Raw genomic sequence first — 13,052 nt, forward strand, 5'->3', positions numbered from 1 at the left:
TGAAAGTAGATGTTTTATGTTATCAAATCATTTTTTATTCTATTTTATGTTAAATTGAGTTAAGAAAAATGAAAGTTGTTTTTTTTTTTTTAAATCTGAAAAAAACTTAAATGAGTATATTTTAGTTTGGCCTTTCTCCTCCCATAATATACTCTGACCTGAAAACTTCTCTCTAGATACTGGGCCTGAAATAAAGTGGCTTTGGAAGCCATGTCCTCCTTTTTTAGTGTAAGGCGTTGAAGAATTGGACGTATCCCTTTTCTCTTTTGAAAGCAAATGTTAGATCCCTTCATCCGGGTGGGTTTCTCACTGAAAGTAAAGCTATATTTTGCATCAGTGGATTGCTAGATGTGTTGTAGCCTGAATCTTTTGCTTTGCTTGTTACCACTGATTTTCTTAATTTGTCAAAGTTAGGATTTAAAAAAGTTTCAGATGACTGATCATTTTTTAAAAAATTTCAGATGACTGACCCAGTCACGTTAAATGTAGGTGGACACTTGTACACAACGTCTCTCACCACATTGACGCGTTACCCGGATTCCATGCTTGGAGCTATGTTTGGGGGGGACTTCCCCACAGCTCGAGACCCTCAAGGCAATTACTTCATTGATCGAGATGGACCTCTTTTCCGATATGTCCTCAACTTCTTGAGAACTTCAGAGTTGACCTTACCCCTGGATTTTAAGGAATTTGATCTGCTTCGGAAAGAAGCAGATTTTTATCAGATTGAGCCCTTGATTCAGTGTCTCAATGACCCCAAGCCTTTGTATCCTATGGATACTTTTGAAGAAGTTGTGGAGTTATCTAGTACTCGGAAGCTTTCTAAGTACTCCAATCCAGTAGCTGTCATCATAACCCAATTAACCATCACCACCAAGGTCCATTCCTTACTAGAAGGCATATCAAACTATTTTACAAAGTGGAATAAGCACATGATGGACACCAGAGATTGCCAGGTTTCCTTTACTTTTGGACCCTGTGATTATCACCAGGAAGTTTCCCTCCGAGTCCACCTGATGGAATACATTACAAAACAAGGTTTCACAATCCGAAACACCCGAGTGCATCACATGAGTGAGCGGGCCAACGAGAACACAGTGGAGCACAACTGGACCTTCTGCAGGCTGGCCCGGAAGACAGATGACTGACCTCCAGCACTGGGAGAAGTTCCTGGAAGTGGGCTCTCCAGGAGATCCAAGAGGCTGATTTTTTTTTTTTTTTTTAAATCACAGTGTGAGATTTTTTTTTTTTAATATTTGTATTTATTTGAAGGCACTGGGGACCCGAAGGAAGTTTTGTGCTTTAGCAGGACTCCTCTGTGTTTTGCTCCCTTCACCCTGAGTATGCATGTGCCTGTTCAGAGCCTCCAGATACCTTTTTTATAAAAAGAAGTCTGAAAATCATGATGGTATATAATCTACCCTTAACAGAGCTTTTTTTATTACAGTGCTAAAATGATTTCTGATTAAATAGTCCCTAACTCAACTAGAAGGCTAAAAACGCAGGAATGAAAGAATAAACAGAGTACTCATGATGCCTTTGGGAAAAATCAAAACATCATGTAGGGTGACCTAGTTTTCAAACCAATAAGCAGTATTATAATATTAAAGGAAAACTGTTCCAATCATTTAAAAGTACTTGTTAAGTACTGCTTTTTACAGTTACGACAACTGTTTCTTTCTATGCATATAAATCAAGCAACCAAATATCTGTAGCCATGGAAATGTCTGACTAGAAATATTTATATTGGCTTCTGAATACAAAATGTCCCTGTGATAGAAATCTTACTTCTTATGCCTGGTGCAGTATAATTCCCAAATGTACTGTCTACCAGAAAAAATAAATAAATAAATAAATGAAATATGAAAATTAGGTTTGTATTTATTGATTATCGTCAGTTAAGGGGGAAAATCATATTCCTTGTCTAAAATATGCATTGTTTTATGTCCCAATAAATGCTGCCTATAGCACATTTGTATTTGATTCAGGAGGACTCAGTGGAACTTTAGGATGCGGTTTATAGAATTCTACTATGCTGTTGAAGCAGGGAATTGATGGCATTATTAGTTTTGTCTAAAAGAGTGCATATTTGGACAGTGAACGTACAGTTTGACAAATTTTTTTCCAATAGGACTTATTTTGAAGATTATAGATTTTTCTTCAGTAAGCCACCAGTTGTCATTGCTCCCTGACCCTCATTCTAGCTTTGTATCGAGCACAGGGACAAACCGACTCTTTAGCCATTTTATTCTCATATATTATGGTGACCCACAAATGTATTTTGTTATTAAGGTTAAATTTCTGAGGAGAAGAAAACTGCAGTGAATGAAGGATCTAGAACAGTTGGAAATATTATGTACATTTAAAAATTTTACTGTAGTCTTATTTTGCATAGTTCATTTGATTCTGTTTCTTGGAAGTTACTGGAAGGATTATGTTAACTATAGGGAAACTTCCTAGTTTGCTAGAACACCTTTTAAAAGAAAGTTCAGAAATTTCTTCCCTGTTGTCTAAGGGAGGAGTAGAGTCCTGAGGCTGTGTGCCCCGGGGAAGCTCACTCCTTTTCTCCTCTGAGAAGATTCTGAAATTCTCTCTTTCAAAGGAGGATGAGAACATTTACTTACATCCATTTTTGCCCACGTCTCTCTGAAAACTTAAGATTTGACAAATGACCAATATCCAGAAACCTGTAACTACCCCATTTTTACCATCTTCAAACTAAAAATCCCTTAATGTTATTGGTAGGTTGCTGTGGTTTCAGTAAATGTGCTAAGTATGAGGTTATCTTTTTAGAAAATTGTCTCCTCCTTCAAATTGATTAGTGGTTACCTAAAAAAGAAACAAGAAAAGGAACAGCCCAGCCAGTTATGTGTTGTTGAGTTAGCTGAGGTGAATGAAAGATGAAATTATTTGGGTTGAAAACAGGTATGGAAATGGGAATAAATAGTTGTTCCAAGGTTTTAAGAGTTAAACATCTGTGAGGTCTCTTCCTTGTCCAGATTACTGGAGATAAGTTTGCTTTTGGTAAATTTTCTCAGATTTATAAATTATTAACAATTAAATGATTATTTATATGAGTAAATTAGGAAAAGTAGCCCGCTGAGATTTTTTGCAATTTAATTTGTTTGATGGTATTTAATTTTGAGTGTTTTATATACTTGGGCAGTTGAAAATGATGTGAAAAATGTAGGTTGGTTATATTTGGGTAATTTGAGACAATTATGTCTTTTATGAAACTTTAAATCATTTTTACTGTGGAAGAGTTAATTTTTTAAACATTTATGTTGTATTCCTAGGGCTCTATTTTTTTCATTTTTTTAATTGAAGTATAGTTGACGTACAATATTATATTGGTTTCAGGTGTACAACATAGTGATTCGACATTTATATACATTACGAATTGATCACTATAAGTCTGGTAACCATCTGTCACCATACAAAGTTATCACACTATTATTGACTATACTCCCTGTGCTGTACATTACATCCCATGGCTTGCTTATTTTATAACTGAAAGTTTGTACCTTTTAATCCCTTTCACCTACCTCCCATCCCCACCTCCGCCAACCACCACTGTATCTATGAGTCTGTTTCTGTTTTGTTTTGTTTGCTCATTTGTTTTGTTTTTTAGATTCCACATGTAAGTGAAATCATATGGTATTTGTCTTTGTGTTGGATTTATTTTACTTAGCCAGTACCCTCTAGGTCCATTCATGTTGTTGCAAATGGCACAATCTCATTCTTTTTTTATGGCTGAGTAATATTCCTTTGTTTATATACACCACAGTTTCTTTAGCCATTCATGTGTTGTTGGACACTTAGGTTGCTTCCAGATCTTGGCTGTTGTAAATAGTGCTGCAGTGAATGTAGAGGTACATGTATCTTTTCAAATTAGTGTTTTTGTTTTCTTTGGGTAAATACCCAGAAGTGGAATTGCTGGATTGTATCATAGTTCTATTTTTAATTTTTTGAGGAACCTCCATACTGTTTTCCATAGAGGCGGCACCAACTTACATTCCCTGCAGCAGTGCACAAGTGTTTCCTTTTCTCCATATCCTTGCCAGTACTTGTTGTTTATTACCTTTTTAATGACAGCCATTCTGATTGGTGTGCGGTGATCTACATTTTATTTAGATTATACCAAGTGTAGGCACTTTTAGAAGAGAATTGTTTGTGTGCATGTGTGTGTGTGTATATGTGTTCTTCTAAGCCCTGGGATAAATAAATGTGTGCTATAAGGACACAAGTGATAACTAATGAGTCTATTGGCTTTTGCTAGATCTAAAGGAAAACCCTGGCATTTAACAAAATAGAAGCTGCAAATGGATAGTGCTACTTTTTTTTATTGTGGGAAATTTCAAATATATTCGGAAGTAGAATAATGTAAACACCCACACACGCATTGAATAGCTTCAACAATGATTCATTCCCCCTTTTTCTTCCCATGGATTATTTTGAAATAAATCACAGATATTTCATCCACTTCAGTCTGTGTCTCTGGAAGATAATGATTCTTTTTAAAAAATACATACATATGTAGTTGTAGATTTTAATGATGCATATGCCATAGTACCATTACCACGTGGTGGTGCCTCTTGAATGCTGTTGATTATTTCATAGCCTGGATCTCCAGCCTTGTAATAGTGGTCTTATATATTTCTCATAGGCAGGGTTCCCCTGTTTGTAGAAAAAAGTGCATTGTTAAGACAGACTATTTCTGCCAGTATTAATGACTTTTACTTTCAAATTAAGTTTTTGAGTTTCAAAAAAGTAACATTACATAAGGTTCTTAATTTTTTAATTTATTTTTAAAATTCATTTTGTGTGAATGTATGGGGAAACATTTTTTCCAAAGGGCATCCTTCCTTTTCTCATGCAGATTTTAAATTGTGGATGCAGGTGGCCAATTAAAAAAACACAGCTATCATTTGCTTTTGGGATTTAATGCAAATAAAAGGCTTGACTCTTTGAGGCTCTTTGAAATTGAACATGTTAACCACAAAGCAAGGAACCAGAAGGTGAAATCAGGTAAGCAATAGTCTATGTCAGAATTGGCTATCCCCATTATTCTCTATTGTGATGTCTTGATTTCTTTTCTTCACAGATCTACCCTCATCTTTTATAATATTTACTTGTTTACTTTTTTGCCTGTCTCAGTTAAAACTGTAAGCTCTTTGACGACAGGGTCTATAACTCTTTTGTTCTCCTGTGTCCTCAGTACCTAGAATAGTTTCTGGCATACATCATATGCTCAATAAATATTTGTTGAATGATTGAATGAATGCATGGATCAGTAGATGTGTTTAACGCATCTGGCAACTACTTGAATAAATTTCTGCAATAGAATAATTGGGGGGAAATAGGATTCTTATTTTGAAATTATCCCCAGTGGTTCTTTCACTGCTTACATCTATAGGGAATCACTTAGATAGGAGTTCACGTGGGGAACAGGAACAGTCCTTTGCAGTTCATTTCGGAGAAACTGTCGTGAAATAGCATCCAAATCAGGAAAAAAGCCAAAAGGCAGAACACCATAGCCAGAGTAAACCATGGGAGTGCATCATCCTGTCTGGGAATAAAGCTCAGCACTTAACCTGCCCCAGACAGGAGAGACTCATATAATTCTAAGACATTCAACACAGCATAGCACTTTTCTTTTGGTAGAAATGTCAGTGAAATAAATTCCTGCTTGTACTTCTGCGTCTACAAGGCATGTTTCAAAGTAGCTTTTGTTTTAATTTATTTGAAATACCTGTAGTGTTCCTGCTAGTGCAAATGAGGAAAAATGTCTCTAACTGCAGTTTCAAAATTACCTACAGCAGATTAGAAAATACACTTTAAAAGGGCTATTTTGGTGGTGCCTAGAGGAGCCAGAAATGTAAGATTAGGGAGCCATAGATCAGTTGTCAACCAAGTGTCGTTTTAACTAACTGGAAACATTCTTCAAGGTCACTTATAATCTCACATTCTTACAGTCGCTGTGCATGAAAGAGCCACGTTGCTGTACCTGCCACCTTTTTTGCGAGGTAACGTAAGCTAGGATGGCGGAAGTGTGCAGTATTGGGTATGCAGCAGGGTCCTCGTCCCGCTGCGTAGGTCACGGAACCATGTTCATTTACTCCGTAAATGTGAAGTATCTACTCTGTGATAGACCCTGGAGTTGGGAAGATGAAAACTCCACCCTCGTTCACAGTCACGTGGCAGGAGATAGGGAAGAGTGAAAGGGATGGCGTGCATCGCCATCCTACCAAGTCTGCTGGTGCTGTGGGTCAGTCATGCCCCGCATCTAGACAAGCCTGCCCTCGTATAGTGTCCAGATTAAATTCTTTCAAGATGAAGAGTAGAAACAAGTAAAAGACAAGAAAGCCCCTGTGTTCTTTGGTGAATATGAGGAATCAGGAGAACTGGCATGTTTCCTTGTGTTGCTAGTAAAGCAGGTTTGAGCTAGATACGTCAGTGTTTCCTGACAGGTGTTAAGGCAGGGTAGGTTTTTCTCTTGAGTACCAAAGGGCATGTGTGTTTCTTTAGACCACGGGGGCTAATCTGGAGTGACAGGATTGCTGTAGTTCTATGCCAGGATTTAAATGTTAGAAAGTAGAGAGATCTAATCATTAGAAAAAATAACACACTAGGAGTAGCTTAACTGTACTAAGCAGTACATGTATTGTGCCTTCTTTAGGTAAGTTCTTTATCTTTCCTTGTTGAGTTAAAAGGATGCCTTTCTGGAGACAGGGATTGGCCTTCTAGCCGACAACCATCTTGGGGGTAACGTTGTGTTGCAACTTTAGATAACCGTGTTAAATTAAGCTATGAGGTATGACAGGATGCAGAATTTTAAGAGCAAGTCTAACACCATGTTAAGTGTGAACGAAAGCCTGAGAGGTGCCAATTTGATGAGGTGTTAAGACACCTTTTCTGAAATTTGACTGAAGAGGTAAAGAACTAGACTTCATCATCTGAATTACATATCTGCATTATAGAACTTAAAATAACCTGTTGTGTAGCTGTAGAGTGTCTTTGTTTTGATCATCTGTATCAAATCTGCTAGTAAATGTTGGTTCCCCAAATTCTAAATACAGGGTTTATTTCTCTAATCCAGTTAATGTAGCCATTGATATTCATAATGTTTCCCAATGAGGCCCATAGCAGAGAGTCTGGGACGCTGGCTGTAGACTGTTAGGATTTTATGAGCCCTTCCCCTTCTTCTGTTAATGAGTTCTGGTGTTCTCTCCTGGGACAGCTGGGGATCTTTTTGCCATAACCCTTGTAATTGTCATTTATTTGGCTTTCCTGGGATACTGATGGCAGTGCAGCAGGCTTCTTTGTCCCTGGGATTTTGTTCCTCGGAGAGAAGAGGGAGGAGGCATCTCTAGCAGGCAGTGAGGGCTGAGAGAGAGACCCCCACCCCCAAGCTTCCTGTCACCCCTGAATACCTACTGTATCAACACGAAACTAAGAGTTAAAAGGCTGAAATTAAGACGGTTAAATCAGTGCAGTGATTTATCTTCTTATTTCTGTTACTTAAAAGCCACTTTGCCACTATGTCTGTATGCCCTTGTGTATGTCAAGCCATGATTTAGAGCTTGGGCCTTTCTCCCAATTCCCTTTACCAAATTCTGAGCAATGCATTTTGCTTATTACAGTTCAGACTCCCTGCTCCTGGTTTCTTTTATGTATTCTCAAAATATTTTAAATAGACATGCTATGCCAAGCAATTTCTAACCTAATGGGAATCAATTAAAATGGGAAAACGTGGAGGTATATTCACTGCTTGCTCTCGGCTCTCTTGCATAATTTATAATGTGTTCTATTCAACTACCTGAGTATTGGTTGGTGACTTCTGAGCCCACTGGAACAGACGTTCATAGACATTTCCATCATAACAACCAAGTGCTGAATTTAAACACTGATCGCTGAAGTCAAAGGCATCAGTTAACAAGATAGCATCCTTTCTGAGAGAAAAAAACAAAAGAGTTTGTGAGTATTTTAGATTGCTTTTACGAATCTGATTAATCTGGGATGGTGAATAACAACAATAATTAGAAGTTGCATCATTATCCACTTTTCGAACAACTCAGCTGTTTTTTTTTTTTAAGTTTTAATTTTTGATCAGTTATATAAGCACAGTATAAAGAGTCAAATAGTTCTTCAAGGCTTGTTGTTGAAAATCAGCCTATCCCTGCCTCTCACCTTCATTTCTTCCCCCCTACCCCTAGAGGCAATCAGTTTTAGTCTTTTAGCTGGTATTTTGGGAATTTACCTGAATGCCTCTAAATGTCTTGTTTGTATTGCTACTTCATATTCAGTGTTGCTAGATATTATCTGTTGACTATTACAGAAGATACCGATTTATTTTAGCACCACTCTCCTCACCAGTACCGATCATCCCCCTCCCCATCCCCCAACCTCTGCTTCCTCCCCATGGCCTTCCTGCCTCTCAATATAATTACAGTTTTGGCCAGACTGATATTCAGTGCGTTACCTTGTTATGACTGTATGTCTCCTGTGTGTTAGTATGACTTTATTTATTCTGTTCACGGCAGAGTCATGTTCCCATCACATCTCTCCTGGTCTAGGGGTCGCTCTCTAGCACTCTAGAGTCTCTCTGTGACTCTCTGTCATAATTCTTAGTGATTTCACTGTCTATGTGGAAGTTCCTCTAAAACTTGATTTCTCCGTTCCTTGAATCTTCTCCTCCCTTGACCGTGTTCTACAGCCTCTCTCTGTCACTGTCTGCCAAGATCACACACCAGGCCTTGTCATCCGCATCTGCATCTCACCATAGTCTCAGCCATGTTCTTGTCACTGTCTCCTCTCTTTCTAGCTTACTCCCTCTACTATTCTGACTTCTATAATTCTTATTCTCCCTTTCAAGCAACAAAATTATTTTAATCTATGGAATGAAATATTAAAATAATTGTTCACATGCTTCCCTTCCTTTTTTAGCAGAGGATATAAAATAAAATATGTGATTGTTTGTTTACATTCTTCCCTAACCCTTGTTTCACAGAGTATTTGAGGTGAATGGGATACTGTACTTATTTAATCCTTTCTGGATGGCCTTTAATCATTATTATGAAATGATTTTCCTGTAGGGCTGTTTATGATTCTTTGACCCTCCTGGCACCTACTGCCTATTTAAAGTCCCTCATCTGCATGGTCTCACTTCCCTCATCTGTCTGAAATTCCATGGTCTATTATATTCACTCCCTCCAAACAATATTCAACAGTTTTTCTTTCTTTGTCATACTTGTTTAGCAAAACCCCATTCCTCGTTATTTCCAGTTTCCCCCTGACTTTGCCCGATACCTTTGTAACAATATATGGCTGGAAAAACCAATACTGACAGTTGTCATAAGGGCTCAGGTGGGCCCTTATTGCTACCTGGCAGTCATACAACATTCTAATTCATGTACTCGTTCATTCTCTTAGATGATTATCTCCCACCTTCTCTTTGATCCTCAGATCTACACTACTCACCTCCCCATCTCTCTTAACCTACATGCCTTGGAGTCCTATTTCACTGGTAAAATAGAAGTGGTAAGAAGAGTTCCACAAGTTCCCACCCATGCATTTAAACATATGGGGTTTTCTCCCATAGCACAGGTAAACTGTCCAGGTTCCCAGCTCAGACCAGTCCCTCCTCGTCCACTAGATGCCTTCCCCTCCTGCCTAGTAGAGAGCAATGTTCCAGAAGTCCTCCTGCCTTTCCCCTATAACGTCAAAATTCCCCTCTCTCCCGGATCATTTCCATCAGTTTACAAACAAGCTGTCATTTCTCCCACCTAAAAACAATCACTTGACTCTCTTTCCCTCTCCATCATCTGACCCATATCTTGGCTCCGCTTTGTGACAAAACTCCTTGAAAGTGTTCTGCTTGTTTATGCTTGCTCTTTCCAGTTCTTCTCCGCCTCTTCTCCTCAACTAGATCCGTTCAGGTTTTCACGCCCACCACTCCACTGAAACTGCTCTCGTCGAGGTCACCTCCTCATCATCTTTGGAGGGTCCCAAGACTCCGTACTTGGGCCGCTTCTCTTCATACACTCACCCCTTGTGGTACCATCCTTCTCATGGCTTTAAATACCAACCATATGCCAGTGACTTCGAAATTTCTCTCTCCAGTCTCACCTGCTTACTAACATCTTACTTGATTTCTAGCAGGCTCTTCAAACTTGATGTATTCAAAACCAAACTCCTGACCTTCTAGACCTTCTATCCATCCTGCCCAAACCTGGCCCTCCTGTAGTCTTCCCCGTTCATAGTAAATGGCGACTCTGTCCTGGCCCAAAGCCTGAACTCCTCTCTGTCTCTTACATTCCATATCTAATCTGTCAGCAAATCTTTTTCTACCTTCAGAATATATCCAGACTTCTACCACTTCCCACCACCTCCAGTGCTATCACCCTGGTCCAATCCAGCAGCATCTCTCACCTGGATTATCGCAGCAGCCTCCTGACTGGGCTCCCTGCTTTTCACTCTTGTCCCCCTCCCGAGTCAATTCTTAATATGGCAGCTGGAGTGATCCTTTAGAAACCACCTCAGATCCCCTCAGATTGTGTCTGTCCTATGCTCAGAACCTTCCTTGTTCTCACACAAGGTGAAAGTCAAAGTCTTACGTCTTTGCAATGACCTACACCCCCTCCATTGTCGTTCCCAGTACACCCCTAGCTCTCTGACCTCTATTCTCATTCTCCACCTCAGTCATGCCACTCCAGCTGCTGCGGCCTCTTCTCTGTTTGCTGGATGGACGTGCCAGGCACGCTCTGGCTTCCAGCATTTGTGCTTCTCCTTTGCCTGGAATGCACTTTTCCCAGCCAACCACGTGGCTCCTCTCACCTCCCCATCTTCAGATCTTTCCTCAGACATCACCCTCCCCGAGAGGCCTTCTCTAACCTATTTGAAACTACAGTCCTCCACCCCCACCCCCAGCATTCCTCATCCCCCTTCCCTGCTATCCTTTTCTTCGTAGCGTTTATTACCACTTTGCACACTATATGTTTGACTTATTTTGTGTAAGTGTGTTTGTCTCCTCTCCTCTAGTCTGTGGCCTTTTCAATCTGAAACTCATATCCTTCGTTTGAGGAGTATTTTCTTGAACCATTTTGTTAATGATTTGCTCCCTTCTGCTTTATCTGTCTTCTCTTTCTAGACCTGTTCTTTAGATGATGGGCAGTTAGGATCAGTCCTCTTACTATTTTTATCTTCTCTCCTACTTTTGTCTTCTTGCCCTTTTGCTTTCTTTCTGCGAGATTTCTGCAGCTTTGTCTTCCAGTCCTTCAGTTGAGCTTTTCATTTTCACTATCATTAATTTCATAGAGCTCTTTTTTTTTTTTTGTTCTCTGAATATTACTTTTTAAGAAATGACATTCTTGTTTTGTGGTTGCCATATCTCCTCTTAACTCTTTGTGGATATTACTGATCTTTGAAAAAAGTTTTCTTCTCCGTGAAGATTCTTTTGTGACCTTCGAGTTGCCTTGTTCTTGCTTGGTCTCTGTCTTTTATGTCAGGGGCTTTCCTCATGTGTCTGGTGATCCCTGAGTGATCATAGCTAAGAGTGGGGCATTAACTAGCTGATTAGAACTCTGGGTGTGCTTGTCAGTGTGGGGTTCCCTATGGGGTGAACTGGGTAGACCATTGGGGGACCTCGGTGTCAGCGTCTTTACTTCTCTCTCCTTTGGGCTGGTCAGATTCTCTAGAGGAGGATCATGTTATCATTTTCCTGCAGGACACTAGCCTGGATGCCAATTTGCTGGGAACCAGTGGGAAAAGAGGGCTGGGGGAGAGGGCTGTCTGCATTGGCCTGTAAACATTTATTCAAGCCCCTGTTTTCTGTAGGGTAGCCTGATGTTCTTCATCCTCAACTATGCCTGATGTCCCCTAGTCTATAGACCCTCTGTTTACCCTTCTCCCAGGGTGCGGTCAGGGAAAACCTTAAAACTACTCAGACAGGAGAAGGGGAACTGGGGATTCAACTCCTTCTGAAATAGACTTCCAATGCATCCTGTCACTTTTACCTTCACCCCCATTGCCAGAGGTACCTGGTGCTGTAGTTCTTGAGGTTCTTTGGTGGCACTTGATTGCTTCTTGGCTTTTCCTACTTCTGGTTTATGATTCAGTTTATTCAGGTCTGCTAAGTCACTGTTTGTCCATCTACTCTCCAAATTTCATGTTTCCTCTCCTGTTCTCTTTCTTTGTGGGTTAATGCCTTTTAAAATTTAAATTTTTATGGGTTTATGCCTTTTTAAGTTTTTAAATTAATTTACTGACGTTTTAGTAGGGTTTCAGGAGGGAACAAAAATAAATGCATATGTTCAATCTGCCATCTTTGCCTGGAAGTCTCCCACCTGAGATTTTATGACCATTTAAACAACTAAAAACTGTTTTGGTCAGTTAATTACCATAACACAGAGAGCTGGTTCTTAGTGTCACTTAGAATAGTGTGCCATCCTTCATTTGTCATCTCAGAAACCTGAGGGCGATACTGAATAATCGAGGCATGGAACACAGAACTGTTAAAAGCATGGAGTCTGTTACAGACCTCATTACCCTGCAGTAGTCGGAAGGTTACTTAGGAACCATAATGTGAGTAAATCAGTTTGTGGGTTTGATGCATGCATAAGTTGTCTATTTGCGTCAGTGCTGTCTTTCTTGTCTTGAATTGTAAGCCTCTGGGGCCAAGGGAAGCACTTAGCATGCTGTTGGAGATTAAAAAAATCATGCTTATGGGTATTAAGGTGATCTTTTGTGTTTCATTATCACTGGCAATTGGGGCTAGAACATTATTGTCTTCATGTGCTTTTAAATGCCAAGCGTTTCAGAAAGTTAGATACACTTGGGCTTGAATTGTGCAGTACTCAATCATGCTATTAATGGTTCCCACCACTGGATTCTCTATATTAGGGAAAGTTTAATACCCGGGGCATAATTATATCAAATGTAGTAGCTTTTGATAATTTTTGAAGATTTAATTGAACAGACATTTACCCACCACCAACTGTCTCTTAGGTGCTTATTTGGAGTCATATGTAACATGTTGCATGTTGTTAGAAAGA

The 13,052-nt window shown here is 39.5% G+C and overlaps 2 protein-coding genes across 12 annotated transcripts in view; one reads left to right on the top strand and one right to left on the bottom strand.

The window, feature by feature from the left end:
• Positions 1-1,810, top strand: part of KCTD6 (potassium channel tetramerization domain containing 6) — a 57,881-nt gene extending 56,071 nt beyond the window's left edge. For all 7 annotated transcript variants that reach the window (XM_059940053.1, XM_059940048.1, XM_059940049.1 and 4 more), the window contains exon 3: positions 462-1,810. In XM_059940053.1, coding sequence (XP_059796036.1) covers positions 462-1,148 — 687 coding nt within the window. In that variant the 3' untranslated portion in view covers positions 1,149-1,810. The remainder of the gene's footprint in view (positions 1-461) is intronic.
• A 2,517-nt stretch (positions 1,811-4,327) lies between these two features.
• The window catches only part of ACOX2 (acyl-CoA oxidase 2), a 35,677-nt gene continuing 26,952 nt past the window's right edge, over positions 4,328-13,052 (bottom strand). For all 5 annotated transcript variants that reach the window (XM_059940060.1, XM_059940057.1, XM_059940058.1 and 2 more), the window contains 2 exons: positions 7,820-7,952; positions 4,328-4,677 (listed from right to left, as the gene is read on the bottom strand). In XM_059940060.1, the coding sequence (XP_059796043.1) occupies positions 4,615-4,677; positions 7,820-7,952 (196 nt within the window). In that variant the 3' untranslated portion in view covers positions 4,328-4,614. The remainder of the gene's footprint in view (positions 4,678-7,819; positions 7,953-13,052) is intronic.

Source organism: Balaenoptera ricei, chromosome 11 (genome assembly GCF_028023285.1).
Source record: "Balaenoptera ricei isolate mBalRic1 chromosome 11, mBalRic1.hap2, whole genome shotgun sequence".
Lineage (NCBI taxonomy): Eukaryota > Metazoa > Chordata > Mammalia > Artiodactyla > Balaenopteridae > Balaenoptera > Balaenoptera ricei.